The sequence below is a fragment of the Ipomoea nil genome, unplaced genomic scaffold, assembly GCF_001879475.1.
Source record: "Ipomoea nil cultivar Tokyo-kokei standard unplaced genomic scaffold, Asagao_1.1 scaffold1421, whole genome shotgun sequence".
NCBI lineage: Eukaryota > Viridiplantae > Streptophyta > Magnoliopsida > Solanales > Convolvulaceae > Ipomoea > Ipomoea nil.
The window spans coordinates 157,676-179,298 of NW_017617849.1; the positions used below are offsets into that span (position 1 = coordinate 157,676).

Below are 21,623 nucleotides of genomic sequence, written 5' to 3' on the forward strand. Positions count from 1 at the left end.
GTTGGTGGAAAAAAATTACTGGGAATACTAATTTTATTGTTTGGTTAGATTTAGAATTGCAAAAAATAAGGAATAATATAAAGACCTATATGCACATACAAATTAATAAGAGTAATATAATTAAGAAAGAAAGTAAGGGTAAAATAATAAAACCATATCATTTTTATTTCCCATCTTCCGGAAAACAAAATACCATGTCCAACCAAGGATTTTTGTTTTCCTCAAATTTGAAGAATTTATTTTCTAATAGAAAATAAATTTCATGAACCAAACATAACAAAATAACATTTTTCTTCACTTTAAGAAAAAACTTTTCCATCCAACCAAATATCTCCTAATGGGGCATTTGGTAGGATGGAAATTGCAAATCCTTCCAACCATGAAATTGCAATTCCTAGGTCCCCCAATCTAAATTCCACGACAAATCATAACTTTGTCCTTATTATTTTACTACTACTTTGTCCCTCGAACTTTTGAAAGTTACAATTAAACACATTAACATATTAATTTAGTATATCAAGACCCACAACCCTAATTGTGACCTGTTATAGCAGGTCAGCAACACCGGTCGCTTTTTCCGGCGATTTGCTGGTCACTACTACTAACTGTCTCCCAAACTTTTGAAAGTTGTAATTAAACACGTTAACATATTAATTTAGTGTATCAAGACCGACAACCCTAATTTTGACCTGTTATAGTAGGTCAGTGGCACCGGTCGCCTTTTCCGACGATTTGCTGGTCAATCCCTTGTCGAAATGTCATCGGAGCTCTGTTGACCTGTTATAACAGATCACATTTAGAATTTTGATGTACTAAATTAATATGTTAATGTGTATAATTATAACTTTCACAGTTTGAGTACCTAAATGACTTCTTATACAAAGTTAGAAGGTGCATTTAACTCTTTTCCTAAATTATTTGGAATAATTTCCCGCGATTTATTCCGGATAGCTACTCATGTGTCAGTTTAAATTTATTGCTTACCAAGTGCTACTAGGATAAGCTAAAAATTGTAAGGCAACGAACGTAACATACAACGCTGCAAAGTTTCAGAGTTAATCTTCAATTAATAATTTAATCCCAAATAGTTATAGCATTGACGAGATAATAATTTAATTTTCAACCCTAAGATATCAGTATCACGATGACATGAACATACTACAACCATAATCAAAGACTAAATCAGAAATAAACTCAAAATTTCATTTAATAAATGGAGTAATCCAAAACTAACAAAAACTTGAACATCCCCAAGCTGCTACACACTCTTAAAGAAAAATGAATATTAAGAACTGCTATAAACTCCAATTCTACAGACCGAAATTAGCTCGCTCTACATGAAAGTAATATAAAATCCCTAGAACTTTGTACAGACTTACTTCTGTGTGCTCCACAACTCAATCATTTAGGGCTCATTAACATTGAGTTGATAACATGCATGATCAGGCGGATGCTGGACTGGTCGGCACCGCTCGTGGTGGGAAGATTCCGATGATGGTTTAGTATCTGATACACTTGCTCGAAGATAGGACGGACGTGCATTGCAATCATCGGATCGTTTGGGTTTAGGGCGGATACCACGTCTCTCATCCATGACAGTTTCCGGGTTGTCTCTTTGCTAATGTCGCAAGCTAACTGTTGAAGTAGTGAGAGGAATACTCCTTGACTCAATGGGAGAGGGTTCATTGATAAGATCCCAGGCATATCAACCTGAAAGAAGTGAATCAACATAAACCCTAACTGAAAACGGGAGGGAGAAGGGCTCAACACACCCAAACTAAATGTTATGTGAAGCAGTACAGTTCTAATCTACAATGTAAAGTTATAAAAAACTGATGGACTGAGAAACAGCCCCTTCACTTCATGTAAAACAGAGTAAATTTGTGTTAGGATTCAAGACAAACACTGAACTGAAATACATTCGCATCATTTTACCAGAACACTCATTGTTACACCTCCATGGGGAAAACAGTTGAACAAATCAAAACTCATGGAAAACGTATTTCATGTGTTTTTTTTTTAAATTTTTATTCCAAAAGTTGTCGTATAAAATATAACAAATGTTTAGAACCTTCCATCTCCAAACTCTTGGAGAAGCACTAATCCACAGCCATTAGCCTCTCTCTCTTCTTTATTCTTTTCCAACTCTCACATTCCCTCCTCTCATTTTCTCTCTACCATCAAACTTTTTCTTCTTTTCTTTCTTCATTTTCCTCTCTCACACTCTCCCTCTGCTAACAGAATAGGGCCAGCAACCTCTGTTTCCTACTCATCTTTTTGAGTCCAATAAATTAATTATATAGTTAATCAAAACAAGAGATTAAGGAGAAAGCAGCAGTTAAAGAGAATACACGGAGTAAAAGAAAGGGCCATGTTTTGTTTGTAGCAAGAGACATGTAGAACTGTAGAAGAATATGATATAGAGAAGAATAAAGAACTGGGAAGCTTTTGGTTTTGACAAAAATATGGAAATTTCAGAAACCATAGATAATGCCACAGTGACCATGTTGCTCATAACTTTTTATGCAAAGCATATTCTAGTGTTAGGAAAGATTTTACATCCCTTTTGTATTGAGTTTTTCTAGTAAGTGAATACCATAAACATTTTTCCAATAATACTGACTGAAGTTACTGAACAATGGAAGTTTTTCCCTGTAAAACAGTTTCCTTTAATATATTTTTTAAAACGAGATAATGGAGCATAAATGAAGGTGAAATTTCTTGACAAGGCCAATTACACAATTAAAAAAAAAAAATAATCCATTTCAATCCTATAATCAACTACATCAGCAACCACAGCAGAAAGCATACCTGAGAGCATAGCCAGGATACAATGTTCACATCACTGATCTGCAAGGCTGCAGTGAAGGCCTCCTCATATTTCCTCTCCACCAACAATCTAGATAACTCTTTGGTTGGATCCACGGGTGCTTCAAACTGTTTCAAACATCCCAAACAGAACCAGTACATTTAGCACAGAGAAGAAATTCCAGCAAAAGTATCCAGAGTTTAGTAAAAAACCTTCTCTTGGAGCAAGGGCCCATTATTCAATGGGTTGACAGTTGGATTTGCGGCTTTAGAATTTGCTAGAGCAAGCAACTTTCTTTGACCATCAGCCAGCTCACCACTTAGGGTTTGTGTCACTGATGATGCCGAATTGATGGCATCCTGAAACTTGATTAAATTAGTCCACATAAAGAATACAAATTCATGATGGATTCAAGTAATATTAGAACCACTATAAAGTTTAGAAAGATGGATCTTATTATCTTAACAAAAATGAACTTCCAATTGCTGGCAGTGAGTGAAAGGAAACTGACAAAAAGTTATGAAATCATAGAAAATGTAGATGGGTAAGATGACATTAAACTCACCTCACAGAATAGGCAAACCAAAAGGATTTTTAAAAAAAATCTTTAAAAATCAATTACAACATAAAAGGAGCAGTAGTAATAACAAAGCTAGTAGCCAGGCAATGTACCCTTAAAGCAAGAGCCAGTGGTGAATGCATTGACTCAAACTGTTGCTGAGCAGCAGCGGAATGTTCAGCCATTCCCTTTTGAAATGTAGCATCCACTTGCTCAAACATTGCCTTGCATGACATTTCAAAAGCAGGGACAAGCGAGGCTTCAAGAATAGATTTCAGATTCTCCTGCATGACACAATAGAATATGATAACAACAAAGTCAGAAGGCTGCCCCCCTTTGGCCACAACCAGAAGATTGCAAAACTAACTTAAAGAAATGATGGCTCTCAAACCAGTCTTCAATCAAACATATTTCGATGTCAAAGTGAGCCACTACTAGGCTGTAAGGCTCACACATAAACAAGCAGAAAAAAGGAGAAACTGAAAAAGAAAATTCCCCACTTGCAAGTCCACAACTTCCATTCATTTCAACAGTAATTTTTATGCTATGCATCCTTAACAAGTACTGGTAATTTTTTTAAGAAATTCAAAAGGCCATCTAATATTTATGCTTACCTGGAGAGCTTGTTTTCCAGAAGTCTGAAACTGTGCTTGGATTTGTCTTGCAACAGTAACTTCAAGTTTGGAATTGACTGATTTCTCTAGCTGGCTCACAGCCTTGTCACCAACTCCTTTCTGAATAATAAAGAAAGAATTAAAATATGAAATGTGTATGTTCAAGGCTAGGATGTCCATAAGTGACCAAAATGTCAAGGCTGGTATATGATAGGAACAAAACAAAAATAAAAAGTCCATTAATCAAAGTTATGTTGAAAAGCACACTGCACAACAGCCTCTTAGATTATCACATGTATTTTGCAACTGAAACTCCATTTATACCAACCTGCAAAGTTTCTGAAATAGACACTGATACTGTTTTCTCAATACTCCGTGCAACAGTTTGCCCAATGGCACCTAACTCTTTCTTCACAAGTTTTTCCACCAACACTGGAAGGTCCTTGTTTAGGCTGTTTGAGATCAAATTTGTTATCTGTTGAGTACGCTCACGCAATAATTTTTCCTGCCTAACACTTTCTTCTTGAAGGCGAGCCCATAAAGCATCAGCATTGGCCTTAGCAACTTTCTCCATCTGGCGTCCCAAGACTGTCTCAAGCCTTTTTCCCTCTTTGGTAACTGGAACAGCAACCAACATCCCCATCTGCTTTTGTGTTTCTTTTTGCATGGAGATGAGCTACACGAAAAGAAATGGCAAGATTGAAAAAGAAAACAGCATTAAATATAAAGTTCACAAGACTTCACTCATCACAAATCAATACACAGACACAAACACAGAAATGTAGACAGGAAGAATGCTTTAGGGTATTAGTATTTAGTAACCAAGCAAGCACCTGATTCAGCATCTCATGCATGGATGAAATTTGTGTAGATGCAGCTTCCATCGAGGGGATACTTGAGATGACATCTGCTTCATTGTGAGAATCAGTTGGATTGACAACACCAGGTGATAATGATGATGGACCAGATCCTTGAGAACTTTTCCCCTTCTGCTTTTTCCCCTTCGTAGTAGGTGCGGGTGGCTGTTGAACAGGAACTGGGTTAGTTGAGTTTAACTCCTTTCTGGGGACATCTTTGGTAGAATTGCAATCTTCCTCTTGATCATTTGATGGTTGGGCCAGTTCTTCACCTCCATTAGCACTATGAATTTGCTTAGAATCTTCAACAATATAGGTTTCAGGTGAAACATCATGGCACTCTCGAGCCATCTCCATTCCAAGATCAGAGGCTTGAGAGCAAAAGGATTTCTCCTTCTTATTTGAGACATTAACGTGAAGTTCTTCTCGAGTGTCATTATTCTGACTAGATATTGATTCACCCACAACCTTAACTTCAACCTCCATGTTGCGTGCTTCATTGTTGATTACAACATCTTGTATGTTCTTTTCTCCATCATTCTTCTGCTGATTTGTAGCCATCAAAATCTCTGAAGGAGTAACCAGATGAGTGGGATGTTTGAATTTGATAGGATTATTGAGACCTGAGGAAACCTCCTCATGAGAAACCTTGTTTTCATCATCATCCAGAGAAGCTGCATCAGACAAATTTGCATGAATGGCATCCATTTGTCTGTCAACTGAATATTCAACAATTGGATCTCCACCACGATGATTAAGAGAAGGACCAGGTTCAGAGCTGTTTGATGGGCTTCTAAAACTAGAAAGCTTCTGAGACAATCTAGGACTCAAAGGAAGAGGAGGTGATGCAATGGGAAGAATATCAGCATTGGCATTTACAATGGAGCTAGTAGCCGGTTTGTTTTCCATGCTAGAACTGAACTCCTGTGGCGTAGCTATCTCAATAGAAGCAGAACCAACAGGATTCCTCACTGTAGGCACACTCTCAGAACCACCATCATGCACAGGAATTTTGGGTGCAGAACTAGATATAGGTAATTCCGTTGGTTTACTTCCAGAGTGCTCATTTTGAGCAAATCCTTCAATACTAATAACCTCGCGTGAGGCACTAGATTCTGACTTCTCTAACATGGCAGTCTCCAGTGGAGGTGGCAAACACTGGGATAGGTCCAAAGCATACTGCTGAATAGCCTGTGTTTGCACACAATACACCTGAATAACCTGTTCCCCGTGCGGTAGTAAATCACTTGTCCCAATAAAACTCAATATTGGCATAGTAACTGTGAATTCTGCTATGTAATTCATCCGTGTTGATGCTGGATTAGGGCCATATTCTAGGTGCACTGCATATATGGCATTCTTTTTTGCATTTGCCAATAAAAATAGACCTGCTTGAGACAAAGCCATGACTTGATTAAAAAATGCTTCTTCGACTCGAGCTTCACCTGAATTCTTCAACTCCAATGTCTGTGTACAGTGCCATGATTCAGCATCACTGGGAAGCAACCATCCTTCTTCACTTGTAGATACCCATACCTTCAGTTCTCTGTTCAGTGGGCCCTGTCAACATCTTCAATAAGTCATTTGCAATACAAATGCAGAACAACAAAGTCAGGGATAACTTAGCAGTGACAAAAAAACAGTATTTGTAGATATATATATATATATATATATATATATATATATATATATATATATATATATATATATAGTAATAATCAAATGAGACCACCTCTTCCCGTGAGTCCTGTGAGACCCTTCATAAATGCACACAATTTACTACATGAATGCACACAGACTAGATTGTGTGCAATTTGCCCAACATGAATGCACACAATCTACCCTGTGTGCATTCGTGTAATAGCTTGTGTGCATTTATAAAGGGTCTCACGGGAAGAGGTGGTCTCACTGGAACATTACCCAATATATATATATATATATATATATATATAGAAAGTATAAGATACACACACACACACAGTGTATAAATGCCTCCAAAGGACATTTTGATTGAATATACCCCAGTAATAAGTATGATGTGGTCTGGGCGCTCTGGAGCAACCAAAAATGTAACCGAATGAACTGGTTGACCATCATATGGCCTTAGTACTGCAAGTGGCATGGGCTTGCGGTCATCCCAAATCTTGATCTGTGTACAAAAAAAGAAAAGAAAAAAAAAGCCATACACACATCAACCGGGGTTCAACATAGTAACAAAAGTGCACAAACAAAATGATGTATATTATGAAATCTAAAGAGTTAATTCCAAATTTAGTCCTCGACTTTTAAAGCTACCAAATTTATCCCTTAAGTATTGAATCATTTCCAATTGTAATCCACTATAAGCTTGTCACTGTGTAAACGGTTACAATTGAGGGTAAAATTGGAAAGTCATAACCATTGCACCAATTGTTTTCACTCGAGGGAAACAAAACCCTAATTTTCTTATTCTAGCAACCCTGCAGTCAGAGCACTAAATTCGGAATTAACTCAAATCAGAATGTGGAAGAGATTTGATATTGATGCAAACACAAACAGCCGTGAAGGAACAAAAAATCCGCATCCTTAACATGTGGGAATTATTTCATTGAGTTGTTAGCGCAAAAAGGTGAAAAATCTTAAGAAGTTTGAAGAACATTCACCAACCATGCCATCCACTGAAGCAGACACGAGACGAGTGGTCATCCACTGGCACATTGATAAGTCAGTAATTTCTCCATCATGAGTACCAACAAGCTGAACCCCTTCAACCAACCGATCAAATGGGCATCTCAGTGGTTCTTCAGCCGAAAATACTTCGCCTTTTCCAACTTTGGTTGTATCAATTCTCAAAATTCTCTTTCCAACCCCAACCACAAGAATTTCCTGCATAAGAGTGCAGCAGGATGAAAAGACTTCAAATAGAATCACCTAAAATTATGTAAAAATGCAAAGATCAGAAAATACTTGTTTATGACAATGCCAACAAACTCGTGGATGAAAAGATTCTCCTTCTCCCACAACTTGAATAGCAGTAACCATCCTGCCAGTTATTTGCTGCTTGTCTTCCTCATCCGGTCCCTCAGTGATTTTCCATATATAAACCCGCCCGTCAACACTTGCACTGTGAAATAAGTGAATTAGAAAGACAACACAAATTTAAAAGATACATACATATATATTATGAGCAACATTAGAGATTAGTACCTAGCCAAAAGATGAACATCCTCTGCAAAGAAAGCCATGTCCGTGACCCTCTGAAAGAAGATACATCTTTTAGGTACATACAATAGAACCTTATTCCTTTTGGCCAATGCAGAAAGGTTGAAATACTAGCTGAGTTGTTCCATTTGACTAATGTTTGATGAAAAACAGCTGACCAAGTTGAGATATCCCCTTTCTTTCATTATGATCAAGTTTTTACCTAGCCATCTACCACAGACTACAAGTACAAGGCCACGGGTATGGGGCAAGTCAGATTGCCCTCAAAAAGCAATTACAATTGGCAAACAAGGACCAAAACCCATTTGCAGGCATAGAATTAGCAGCTGGAAATGAATTATGGTGACCTAAAGTTCACCCAGAAAGTCAAAGATCTCCCAACTTTCATTGTTTTCTTCTACCATGGCAAAGAGTTTAAAGTACTTGAAACTAAATTGCTCCTACAATACTTCAATTATTTCATGTAGTCATTTTGAATGAACAATAATCAACTGGTTACAAAAATAAAATATAAATCATTCGCAATGTGGATAGACAAGGATAATATGTTAAATTGCCCATATAAACGATACAGAAAAGCAAGAGAATATCAACACCACAAAGTTGTTTAACAAATTCCATTATCAAGGAGAAAAGACAAATATCCAAATGGGAACCCAACCTGCGCTAGGCCCTTTAGCAATGATCTGAGAGCAGTATTGATGTTAAGGACCCGAACAGCACCCAACTTCAATCCGTAACATATGTAAGTCTTATTGACTGCAATTTGCCGGCCCAAAACAAGTCCAGGATCTGAAGTATACTTTGTAATGGGAGTAACCTCGAGTTGAGGCTGCACCTCACCAGGCAATCTAGCATCAATGTCATAACTAATGTGGTCGCCACTCAAATGCCGCCCTATACACAGCTTACTGCTGGGCATCCGCACTGGCAGAGGACCCGATAGAGACCCGGGAGCACCGTGGGGCAATGGAAATTCGGAAGGGTCCGACCCGGAAGCGGCAGAGTGAATGGGCGGCACTGGCATTATCTGTTGCGGAGTTTCGAGAGTGGAAGGCGGCGCACCTAACAGAGCCATGAGGCGAGCCCCTGGATTGGGGGTAGCATTAGGGTTCTGGAACTGGTGAGGAGTCGCCGGCGGAGGTTGAAGAGGTGGGGTGGGGAAAGACATGGATCTCTGAAGCCCTTGGGCTTGAGGAAGAAGCGGGGCGGTGTAGGGAGGGAGGTGCTGGTGGTGGAATTGGGGGTGGTGGGGGAATGGAGCGGAGGTCTGAGGCGGAAAAGAGTAAATATATTCCATCCCGGAGGTGGGAGGATAGGAAGCAACAGACGGCGGAGGAAAAGGCGAGGAGGAAATGAAGTTAGGGTTTTGGGGAGTAGGGTTTGCGGCTGCTACCGCCGCCGCCACAGGCGGCGGTGGTGACGGCGCCGATGTCTTGAAGAATTTGGGCACGTCGAATGGTCCTCCACCTGGTTGATTAAGATTTCCAGGGGAAGCCATCACCTAGATCTGATCAATTACACTCTAACTTTCTTGGCCTACGTATATGTATATATGTATATAGATTTGTGTATGTATAGGTAGAGCGTGGAGATTCTCAGAGATGGAAGCTAGGAAGCAGAAGAGCGTCCACCATTAAACACTTAAAAGAGTATTTGGTGATTTCAGTCTTTTTGGGACAACGTTACTATGATGACGATGAGGAAAATGGAGACCGCCCTGTACCAGTTTTCTGAACCCAAAAAAAAAAAAAAAAAAAAAAAAAAACAATTGAAAATAAGATTTTATCCTTTGTGGTCGAGCAATATAGCTATCAATTTTCAAATGAAAAGTTTTAGGTTCGAACCTTTCATTTTTAGAAAAAATCAATTTTATTTTGATATAACATTGACTTTTTGTGCTTCACTATGATGATAAAAACAAAAAAAAAAACAAAAAACAAAAAAAAAATCAGTTTTCATTTTTAGATTTTTAAAAAAATTCAATTTTCATTTATTATTAGAAAAACAATCTTTAAATTCGACTACTTTCTAATTTATAAAACATGTCAAGTATCTTGTAATTTAATGGCACAGATACTACATTGTAATAGAGTCATTAGTACTCAAACAAATTTATAAAACATACAATTTTTAAGTTATTTTTATTTAAAAAAAATATGAATTCAAACGGGAACTAATAATATATTGGTGGTAGTTGACGGGTGGAGGGGGGTCAAGAAAAGAGTTGGTTGTAGATAAAATGGATAAAGTAAACGATAATAGTAATGAAAACAACATCACATATTTACATAAAATCAAAATTTTACACAATTTGGTTGGCTATACACGTTGATCATGGATTATTTGGGTTAATTATTCTTGACACCAATCTTAAAAGTGTTATATAAATCCATAGCTAAGTGTGTTGAGTGATTTAACTATGTTACTTGTAGTTTTATTTTGGTTATTTTTCACACGTATCTCTTATCGCTTATCTATTATCTATTATCTATTATCTATCTATCTATTATACTAACAAAAGTCCAAGAGATTTTTCTAATAGAATTGGTTTGTTTTCCCGCTCAACTCAAATGTATTAAAATAAGTAATACGGAGTAGTTTTTTTACCCAATATATTATTGTTAATAAGTAGATAGCGATATATCTACTTATTTATTGCATTAGGTTTTCTTTTTTTGGTTTGTGAGATTTTCTTATTTTTCGAACTTCAAGTTGCGGTAAGTAAACACCTTTTATAAGTTAAACAAGTTAAATAGGTTGTAATCATTCAATTTATTACTAAGTCATATCATATGGAACAATTAATATGACCAATACTTTGTCTTTTAATTGAGCTATTAGTCTAAATATATACATACTTAAAAGTGTCTGATGTGTTTAACTCCCGTATGCCCAAGTCAATGCGTATTTATCTGACCGATAATTTGGAAGCATAGTTGGGCAGGTCGGCCAATTCCGGGTTCATAAACTCTCAAACAGTACCCCCTCCCACCCCAACTTGTAATAAATGTGATAAGGACGATTTCACACATCCATCAAGTATCAAATCACAATATAAAGTTTAGATATCATTCAATTGGAGATGACTATTGTAATGTTAGGAATTGATACAAAGTGGAGTTAAGCACAAGTTAAAACTATCCTTTTAGAAGCTATGCCTATTGTTAATGAGTCGAGTTGATAAGATTAAGCAAATAGAAAATTAGACAAGTAAAACAAAGGACCGGGATTTGGTTGATTCAAGCTAAGATGCCAAATATTGTACTAAATATTATGTAATTAAAACAAGGCATAGGGTAAGTGAGATGTACATAAATGTCTAAATACCACTCTCATAGCTATTTGGATTTGCAACCTCACCTTGAACTCCACTCTCGTGGAAATTCAACCCAAAGTTACTCAAACAATAATACGGGACATAAATTATCCTTAACACCCGAAATACTATCGTAATGGGCATCAAGTGTGTGAATGTGTGGCTAATGTATAAGTTCTACTCTCGTAGCAACAAACACACTCCAAATAAATCATATAATTTGGATCCAATAAGTATACACAATTTCACAACAATCCCTAAAATACCCAATAATCCCTTTTATGCAATATAACACATATAGACATCAATAGCAATAAATCAAACCAAATCCTAGTTCCAAAACACTTAGTTAGTCATAATATAACAACAGATATACAATATTAAATGAGTAATTGAAAGCATAAATGAAAAGTAAAGGGAAATATGAATAAGAAAACTTCTTTATTGAAGTCTTGAAATTCAAAATTGCAAAGTATTCTTGAGATAAGAAATGGAAAGGAACAAGAAATTTACTATAATCCAAGCAATTTTAGAGCTAAACATAACTAGGGAATGAAAGGGAAATGAATGATGTGTTTTTGGGTGGAAATTAAATGGTTCTCCTCAAAACAAGGCAAAATGTCTTTTTAAAAGTTGCAAAGGTTGGGCACATGCAGGGGCATGGGTGTGCCTTTGCTAGTGCCCAGCATAACCATGCCCATTGTATTGTAGGCACAGGTCCAGGCAAGGGCGTGCCCATACCCGTACCCACAAGGTAGAACATTCTACTTGCTAGCCATGGGTGTGCCCACGCCCGTGGCTAGCAGAGGAGGCCTCCAAGGTCTTCGGCAATTGCTTTGGTGCTCTCTTCGGTGACGGGTCACGCCATGGTCCATCCCAAAACTTCAAAAATCATTACTTTGGTCATTCAATTGTGCTCTCATGTTAAGGTGGCTCCAAAGACTTGATCAAATACTTCATCGAATGACTCAAAACATCATTTTTTTTTGTCAAATCACCTAAAACACACAATAATTCCATAAGTGACCAACATGGCTTCATAACATAATGAGTAATAAGCAAAAAATACAAAAATGTGCAAGAAAAAAGCATTAAATTAAGACATTCATCAAAATGCACCTTATATAGGCGAGTCTGGAGACCCATGCCGAAGATCTGGCATGTCCCCCACGTGGTGGATGTATGTTGGTCGGCCAAGGAGGCATTGCCAAGTGTTTGACCTAAGAGAAATTGACATATAGGACGTGATTAGACATTGTGTCTAGGGTTTTGTACTTGGTTAAACATGCAGCGAAGCAACCCGCTTTCAAAGTCTTGAAGGTGAATATTCCGGTCAGCCTAATCGGGAAGTCTCATCGGTTACATAGTTCTGCCTGGTAAAGAGCCGGTATGGTCGGTCGCAATTGTCCAATTAGAAACCAGTTGGGCGTATATGCATTATAAGTGTCTCCTACAGGGCGTTTGGTTGGAGAGAATTAAAATTCCATTTCAACTTAATTCCCACTTAATTTCGAAGGAAAGTAAATTCTTTGGTTTGGTTATAGGGAATTGCAATTATTTCATTTTCATGGAATTAGAATCTCATCCCTTGGGTATTTCAATTCCTTGGTTTTTAGGAAGAAAAAATAAAAATATAACTTTGATACAAAACTATCCATTTTTTTTAACCTAAATTTGATGTATAACATCTCACTATCGATTGCATGAAAATTAATTACAATATGTCCAGTTCAAGAGATATGGTAGATGTGTGGTATTTGAATATGTTATTTTTTAAGTGTTTGACTATGTAGATGGGTCCAATTCAAGAGATGCTTGTCATTTAAGATTGAAAATAATAATAATAATTTTTCACACTTTGGTCAGCAAAATAACATGTCAACAACGGCCAACAATGCAAATGTCCATTTTAACCCTACTTGAAAGGGAAAATTTTTTCTCCGATAAGAAATTAACGTAAATGCGCCGGAAGAATATTTTTGCAACAAAAATAATAATCATACATTGAAATTGCAATGTTTAAAAATTATGAATCAATCTTAATAGTGTTACTATAGTCGTGCGACAAAAAAAATGGGTAAAACTCCTAAGATCTATCATTATAATAAAGCACTAAGTTTCTACCTAAAACATCTTCCCGCCTAAAGAATTCGGCGTCGTTTTAATGATAGATAACACAATCAGTCTAATTAATTGTGTTCACATTGCCTTACGCTTTTCAATGTGATACTGCCGGCTAAGATTGTCAATTACCAATGTAATTACACTTTTAATAATGAAAGACTTCTAATTACATTGAGAAACTAACCTATAATCTACATTTATTTACATATATATATATATATATATATATATATATATATATATATATATATATATATATATATATATATATATATATATAGATATACACATACATAAAATGCTTCGAAAAAACAATCTCTTTAATGTAGTCTTGGGTCTTCAAACGTTTCCAGCAAGATTCATAGTTCCAAGACAATATTCAAAATTGGAGAACAAATTTCAGCCTCTATATAAAGCTCCTTCATATCAATATTCACCCCCAAGTTCACCATCTCCCTGGTTTGAACCACCCGCAAATTAGAAACGAAGAACCAAAATCTGTGTGAAGATACCATGCCATCTATGCATATTGCTGTTGAAGAGGAACAACACAGTTGCTTGAAGATTAAGGTGAGGCTTAGAATTGAGAACACCTGCACATTTGTTAAATCTTTGTATACACACACTTAGCACAATGCTGTGAGTTTTAGAAGTGAAATAGTAACTGACAGTTACATGCTTATGGCTTAGGCATCAAACGGTAGTATTCATCATTTGCCTTTTTGTTTAGTTATTTTCATATACAAAGATTATTTCATCAGATGGAAACCAGTGAGGCAGTTGTAATTTTCAATGCAAATACACACAGCTAACCTATATTGTTGCTATGAAAATATATGACAGAAAGTGGTATGTATATATAAATATATAAGATTTTATTTACAAGCATGAATCACAAAAAGTTTTCAGTTGCAAGCAAGCAAGATGGATAATGCAGTACAAACAGTCCTAAAGAGGCATAAGGGATTTCACAATTTGGTAAGCATACTTGATTTTACCCTAACAAAAAAGTTTCTGTTTTGGCTAAATATTATACAATTTTTGCAGGTTGGTGATTTTTATGTTCCGGGGTTTAGGGTTCATGGTTTAGGTTGGTGATTTTTAATTCCATTGGAATAAGTTACTGAGTAACATTTACCTGGGTTGCTCTGGATACCATAGCGAACTCTCATTTTTTAACCCAATATCCTATTACTTCAAAGACACACATCCTGCATATAATAAAAGAACGTTATATAATTGAATAAAATGCATAGTTGAATGAAAGGCATAATTAATAATGTAAATTGCACATGTGCAAGGCAATATAGGTTTTTCGATTTTATATAGTAAATAGTAAATACAGAAACAGTACGTCGATTTTGATGAAAAGAAGAATGCTTTCCAGCCATCTATGTGATGTTTTGCTGTGGGTAGTCCTTACTAGACATTTCGTTCTAATCCTACTGGACATTGGTAACTTTATTCTGTTAAGTTCATGAACTTTTTTTGGGGTGCATGCATCATTGTTTGAAAAACATTCTTCTTTTCATCAAAATTGACAGATTAGAAGTTAAGTTGCAGTTTTTGAATATCATACTTTAGATAAGTCATTTTACCCCATGATTAATCAAACGACTCTTCATTAAGAAGCTGTGAGAAAAACATTTGTGTTAAGAGGTAAAACAGTCTAAAAGAACTAAAAATTTATAAACACTTATATTTAAGAGCTAAAACGGACTAAAAGAAGATAACAAACACGAAAAGCTTCTAACTGACAATTTTGGATGTTATAGAAAGCTTTTGAAACTCAAACTTACTATTTACAGGTTCAATCTTATATTAAAAACCAGGAATCTTATATTTATCTAATATTAAAATATAGAATGTTTAAAAAAAAAAAGTCTGATGGAGTATGATAACAAACATAGATGCCACACAAAAGCACTTCTATATACTGAACAGTTAATAAAAAACAAAACCCTTCAATCAAATTTTTAAGCCTAAAAAATATTACACTTAAAAAAAGGAAGATAAACTTTGTTGTAGGTTTCTGACATTCCAAAGGAATTGGAGTCATTAATTGGAATGCCAATGATATTTAAGATATCACTGAAAATGAGCCAAATGAAGGGAGCCAATCCAGCATATACTGTGACTAGGATTTTAAGGTATGAGACATTAATATCTACCCACTGTTCCAAAATTAAGGACAAACAAGAAAAAGATTTAATCTCGAAAATGATTGATGAGGATGACGAGGAGGAAGAGGAATCTGATCAGGTAATTTTATTTACTTCACTATTTTTTAGTCTTTATGTGAGATTTTAAATTTTAATCATTTTTTTCTATTTATAGGAAGCTTCAAATGGGGAAAATGAAGTGAACAGCCCTAATAGTGTCCAGCAGTCCCAAATGGCAGAGAGTGAAACTGCAGAAGCTTCTGTTGTGAAGAGATCCATGTTGGACCAGTTTTCTTCTTCCAACAAGCTTAAGAAGGCCAAGGCTGTGACTGCTCACTAAATGGTTCCTAAGTTCCTAATATTTGATATATTTCAGCAGACAATTGTCCACCTTTGTGTGGTTGTTTTAATTTTTGGATGTTTTTTTGGGGAACCATCAATCATTATAATAAAGCAGCGTCAAGAGTTAGTAATCCAAAGGGTTTAAAAATACTTATCTGTGATGAAAATGTAAAATCTAAAAATACGACTACAAATGTCGTATATAAAGAAGTTTTCAATAATGTCTAATAAATTGGAAATTTGTCTCTACCCTATTTGTTTTTTATATAATACTATATATTCTTTTCAATAATGTCTAATAAATTGGAAATTTGTCTCTACCCTATTTGTTTTTTATATAATACTATATATTCTATTATTTATATATATGGCCGTGCATCGCACGGGTGCAACTACTAGTTGGTCTAAAAAAAAAGAACACAACAAAAAAAGGGCTGCGTCGCGTCTCCTACGGTCGCTGTCGATTCCTAGCTTGAAGCCGAAAAGTTAGCAATGTAGTCACCGTAATTTTAAGCGTCTTTCTTTCCGCCCCGTCAACGAAGCATAGGATTTCTTTGGCAGCAAGATAAGAAACCTAGCAGGAAAGAAACACATTAAAGCTGCCAATTTTCCTAGTTTCTTACTTCTCTTTTACAATTGAATTCCCACAATCCTATACAGACCCTTCATCAATCCCCATTTAGTTCATAACCCCTTTCGGAAATCAACCAAAAGGCGAGAAGATGAAGGTCACTGTAATGACTGTTGACGAGCAAATCATTACCCTCGATGTGGATCGAGACGAATCTGTAATTATTGTTATTATTTGCTTCTTTTTTTAAAGTTTTATATTTATTCATTGATCGTTGGTACCCTAAGTTTTTCTGATTCTGGTTTTGATATTGCAAGGTCGAGAACTTGAAAGCATTACTGGAAGTTGAGGTTAGATTAAAAGGGCTTTTTTATATCCTTCTTTTTCAAAATTTCTCTGCAAGTTTCTTGGTCTATATTTGCTTAATTCGTGAATTTTTGGGACGAGAAGACACAGGTACCGCTTCAGCAACAGCAGCTGCTATATAATGGGCGGGAGATGAGAAATGCCGAGAAGCTCAGTGCTCTTGGTGTTGCTGATGGAGATTTGGTGATGATGGTGTCAAACGCATTGCAATCAAGGTGTGTAATTTGCAATTTCTAAAGTTGATATCTGGTTGATCTCTACTTGTTAAGCGGATAATTACAAGATAGCTCACAGCTTTGAGGTTGTTATGCATTAACCTTAATCCCTCCCTACCTTCTCCACTAAGATGGCCAGATTTGCATTTTTATTAAGTGCTAAATCTTAGTCTTTCTGTTAGGATGAAGTTCTAGCTTTATAATTGTTGCTCCTATTTTAATATCTTGTCAAGATTAAGTTATGATTCTATAGCTGTTTTAATTGTTGGCTGATGCTTTTCCCCCCATAACTATTGGGTTTTAAAGCTCATTCTTTGTGTGATCTGTCTACCTATGTCTTCCTTAGTAACCTTCATTTCTGCTGCTCCTGGTCCTCTGTTATTGTCCTCCAGTAATACAAAGAAAATATAGCTCTGTCATGTCTTCTCATGCTAACGATGTACTGGTAAATTTCAGTGCTTCTAGCAATGCCATGGGCTTCAATCCAGATGGCTCTGCAGTGAACCCATCAGCTTTCCAGCAGCACTTGCGGAATGATTCCAATTTGATGACCCAATTGTTCCAGGTAGAGTAAATTTAGTCTGATTCTTTATGGTCTGAACTCTATAGGGATAACTCTAGTCTAGAAGCATATAAGCCATGCCTTCATTGAACTTGTATTAATGATGGATGTAATGGTTTTATAGCTGACGGCATTGATACTATGTGGTGTTTCAACTTGCAGAATGATCCCGAGTTGGCCCAAGCTGTTCTTGGGAATGATCTAAATAAGCTACAAGAGATCCTGCGCATGCGTAATCAGCAGAGAGGAGAACTTCGGCGTAAACAAGAAGAGGAAATGGTAGATGAATCTCATTTTTGGTATTCCTTAATGCTTTGATTTTCTGTTTTAGAAATATCAGAATAATAGAATATTAGCTCTTAATTGGTGCGTTTTTACCTGACTGAACTCTTGTGATCCAGGCACTACTTTATGCGGATCCATTTGATGTGGAGGCACAAAAGAAGATTGAAGAAGCAATCCGCCAGGTCTCTTTTCTGTTTCTATTGCCTCTTCTTTTATGCTTTTAGATTTGATATGTGAAAATGCTTAGTTATTTAGTCTCATTTGTATACTTTTATCCTGCAGAAAGGTATTGATGAGAACTGGGCAGCTGCCGTGGAGCACAATCCTGAAGCTTTTGCAAGGGTGGTATGTGAAGATGCCTGTTTTATTAATTTATTCACTATATGCATAGCATGATTGTTAGTAACTGAACTTAATTTTGTTTGCTACTCGCAGGTTATGTTGTATGTTGACATGGAAGTAAATGGTGTCCCTTTAAAGGTGTGGAAGCAAAATGTGCATGGCTTGCTTCTGTGTATCTTGTTTTTTGTTTTTTGTTTTGTTTTGTTTTGTTTTTTTTTTTTTGTTTTTTTTTTTTTTTTTTTTTTTTTTTTTTTGTTTTTCCTTAATCGCCTAACACCCATTTTGCAGATGAAAAGGGAGTGCCTGATCTCATGATAGCCAGCTCTTTATGTGTTGAATACTTTAATGCATTAAGATTATCTTTATTCATGTGGTGGTAGAGAATAAATGTTATTGCTCTTATGATTTTTTTTACCATCTTGATTCTCTGATTGGGCTGACTAATCTTGTTAAACTACTTATTCTATTCCCGTTCTCTCTCTCTTTTTGTAACTTTGTGACTATTTATTGCTACTTGTGTAGTATGTTGTTCAGTTCACTTCCAATACTTTGTTTATTGTGTTAGTTGTTTTAAGTTGATCAGAGGAATTATCTTTGCGTTTGTTTCAGGCCTTTGTGGATAGTGGAGCTCAGTCAACAATCATATCAAAAAGCTGTGCTGAACGCTTAGGGTATGATGAATTTGTGTTTCTCTGAATCATTTAACTTTTTCTTGTGCTGTTAATTTATCTTTTGTTTTTGATTGCGAATAATAATGAATCATAATATTGTTAGCTGTACAGAAGAGTGAGTCTGAAATAAGATGTATTATATGTAACTGAAAGTTGCTAAAATTTTCTCAAGCATATATAGACAGACTAGTAAAGCAACTGGGATTCTAGATCCTAGCATTGGATTTGTTCATTCTTTCATACACTCTCGTGAGTAACATTTCTGGAGATTTGTTTGATTACTTGATTACAGTTACAGAAATTCAGTTTACCTCCTAACAAAAAAATTGTATTATATGTATATTGTAATGTCGTATAAAGTCTGAATTTATGGGGAGGGGGTGATTTGTTCTTCTGAAATGATAATCCCTATAATTTAGTGGTTAATTACTGTTCACATGTTTTCTTTCAGTTTGTTAAGGCTTCTAGATACACGCTATAGGGGCATTGCTCATGGTGTTGGCCAATCTGAGATACTTGGTAGGATTCATGTTGCTCCTATCAAGGTTTGTAAGATTTGAAACTCTCTTTCTCGCTTCTTTGATGCATGTATGATTCAATCTCTCGTTGTAGCAATAGAGGATGATAGTTTATGTTAGGTATATATTCTATCGTCCTGTGCTTTTGTGTGAGGAAATATGCATTATTTGGTTTCCCGGGTTTCCCTTGCTTTTGATTTTATTGAGATGTGCTGTCCTACATTTATACAAAGACTCGAGTCACAGGACTGACAAAATAGAGCCCAGTTATCCTGTTAATTATTCGTGGAAGTCTTTATTGTTGAGAAATTATCATGCAAAATTATTTTTTCATTACATAATGTGTCCGGGTCATGGCAGATTGGGCAAATATTTTACCCTTGTTCATTCCTGGTGCTGGATTCCCCGAATATGGAATTTCTTTTTGGACTAGACATGCTCCGCAAACACCAGGTAATATTACTACTTTATCCCCCTCCCTCGTCTTGGGAAATCATTTTACTTGTTGTTGATTGTGTACAACGGGACGAACGTACTTACCCGGGGGCATCATTGCAGTGCATGATTGATTTGAAGGAAAATGTCCTGAGAGTCGGTGGAGGGGAAGTGGCTGTACCATTCCTGCAAGGTTAATCACCTTCCCATTACTTTTTTTAAGCAGTAATGCCAAATTGAAATTATTAGCTTTACAGAGTGAAGTGGAAGTCCATATTCACTTTTTCTTCATTCGCGTTTTGAAATTTCAGAGAAGGACATTCCATCTCACTTTCTCGATGAACAGAGGCACGCTAAGGAGGCTTCTAGCTCTGGAGCACAAGTAAGAATGCGCTCTATCTCCGGTAAATTTACTTTGTTATGACGCTGAATTTGGTATTGACTTTTGCTGTCTTGATGTTCAGGCAACATCTGCTGGGGAGAAGACTAATACCTCTACAGGAGGCCCTTCTGGTAAGCTCTAGAACACCTTAATAAAATCTCCTATTTCATTCGTTTTGTACTGCTGAATTTGAGTTAACTTTTTTTTTTTTTTTTTTTTTTTCCAAATTTAGCATAATTGATGCCAGCTTGGTGCAACTATTTTTATCGAATTTGTTTAATCGTTCTTTCTGATCAACATTTTTTCTTCTGTTACATTGAATGGTCTTCTCTTTTGACTTGCAGGAAGTTCTGGTCAGACCCAGACACAGGTAAATACCGTCGAATTGGTTAACTATATGATGCGAAAATTCGTCGCAGAATAGGTTGTTACAAAATGTTGTATATGCAGGGACCTAATTTTGAAGGCAAAGTAAGCAAGTTGATTGAGCTGGGATTTGGAAGGGAGGCTGTGATACAAGCTTTGAAGTTCTTTGATGGCAATGAAGAACAAGCTGCTGCATATCTTTTTGGGGGTTGATCACCATTCAAATTTGAGCTGTAATATACACTTTTCACTTCTGATATGTAACTCTTATTATTTTAGACCCACATTCATAGGCTGCACAGGAACTGTTGCAGTTTAACTCCTAACATGGGGTTGGTTGGGAGAGAAGGAAGAACATCATACACATTGTTTTTTTTTCACTTTTTCTAATTGAATTTCTAAAAATATTTTTATCTACCCCTAACACTCTCCTATCTCTTAAGTATCTATTTACTCTTACCACTACATACTAATTAAGTAATTAACTAGGGTTGGGCATTTCTATTTGGGTTTGTTTGTTTGTTTGTTTGTTTGTTTTTTTTTTTTTTTTTTAATTTTAATTTTAATTTTTTATTTTTAGTTTAGTTTGAAAAAAAATGAAACTTGGGGGTTTTTTATTTTTGAAAAAATGAAACTATTTGTAATGTGGATTATACCCTACTCATATGTTTGTTGTATATGTGCTTGATATATGTACAGGTGACCAAGAGGCCTGTTTTTTTGAGCACAACCTAACATCTGTATGTTCTCCCTGACCTAAATGTGATCGAGAGGATTATATTCCCCGTTTAATCGAGTGTTCCCCACTCAGAATTTCTGGTTGGGAATGCAATTTCTGAACACAAGATTTTGTTTGGATGCGTTATACGATCACATTATCCATGTGTGTGTCAAGAATCTTAAGGCATATGGGATCATTTGGA

At 36.0% G+C, this 21,623-nt stretch overlaps 2 protein-coding genes and 1 long non-coding RNA gene across 4 annotated transcripts; 1 reads left to right on the plus strand and 2 right to left on the minus strand.

Annotated features, from left to right (window-relative positions):
- Nucleotides 1–1,114: 1,114 nt before the first annotated feature.
- On the minus strand, nucleotides 1,115–9,767 carry LOC109188173 (enhancer of mRNA-decapping protein 4-like). Of its 2 annotated transcripts, XR_002055362.1 has the most exons (13): nucleotides 8,702–9,767; nucleotides 8,026–8,075; nucleotides 7,786–7,942; nucleotides 7,486–7,704; nucleotides 6,860–6,988; nucleotides 4,816–6,399; nucleotides 4,311–4,658; nucleotides 3,983–4,102; nucleotides 3,482–3,652; nucleotides 3,022–3,168; nucleotides 2,812–2,937; nucleotides 1,293–1,710; nucleotides 1,115–1,239 (listed from the first exon to the last, which is right to left on the minus strand). XR_002055362.1 is itself a non-coding variant. In XM_019338731.1 (12 exons), the coding sequence occupies exons 1-12, from the start codon at nucleotides 9,539–9,541 to the stop codon at nucleotides 1,402–1,404; spliced, it is 4,200 nt and encodes a 1,399-aa protein (XP_019194276.1). In that variant the 5' UTR covers nucleotides 9,542–9,767; the 3' UTR covers nucleotides 1,179–1,401. The 2 variants fall into 2 exon arrangements, 1 of the variants encoding a protein (XP_019194276.1); XM_019338731.1 differs by having other exon boundaries at nucleotides 1,179–1,710.
- A 4,012-nt stretch (nucleotides 9,768–13,779) lies between these two features.
- Nucleotides 13,780–14,696, minus strand: LOC109187585. The gene is made up of 2 exons (XR_002055282.1): nucleotides 14,622–14,696; nucleotides 13,780–14,093 (listed from the first exon to the last, which is right to left on the minus strand). It is a non-coding gene; the product is annotated as an uncharacterized LOC109187585 (long non-coding RNA).
- A 1,753-nt stretch (nucleotides 14,697–16,449) lies between these two features.
- LOC109188381 (DNA damage-inducible protein 1-like) lies at nucleotides 16,450–21,117 on the plus strand. Its single transcript, XM_019339030.1, has 16 exons — nucleotides 16,450–16,775; nucleotides 16,876–16,908; nucleotides 17,009–17,139; nucleotides 17,596–17,704; nucleotides 17,864–17,980; nucleotides 18,103–18,168; nucleotides 18,269–18,331; nucleotides 18,422–18,466; nucleotides 18,938–18,999; nucleotides 19,451–19,544; nucleotides 19,878–19,970; nucleotides 20,076–20,145; nucleotides 20,264–20,334; nucleotides 20,417–20,465; nucleotides 20,679–20,704; nucleotides 20,785–21,117. The coding sequence occupies exons 1-16, from the start codon at nucleotides 16,710–16,712 to the stop codon at nucleotides 20,911–20,913; spliced, it is 1,224 nt and encodes a 407-aa protein (XP_019194575.1). The 5' UTR covers nucleotides 16,450–16,709; the 3' UTR covers nucleotides 20,914–21,117.
- Nucleotides 21,118–21,623: the final 506 nt, after the last annotated feature.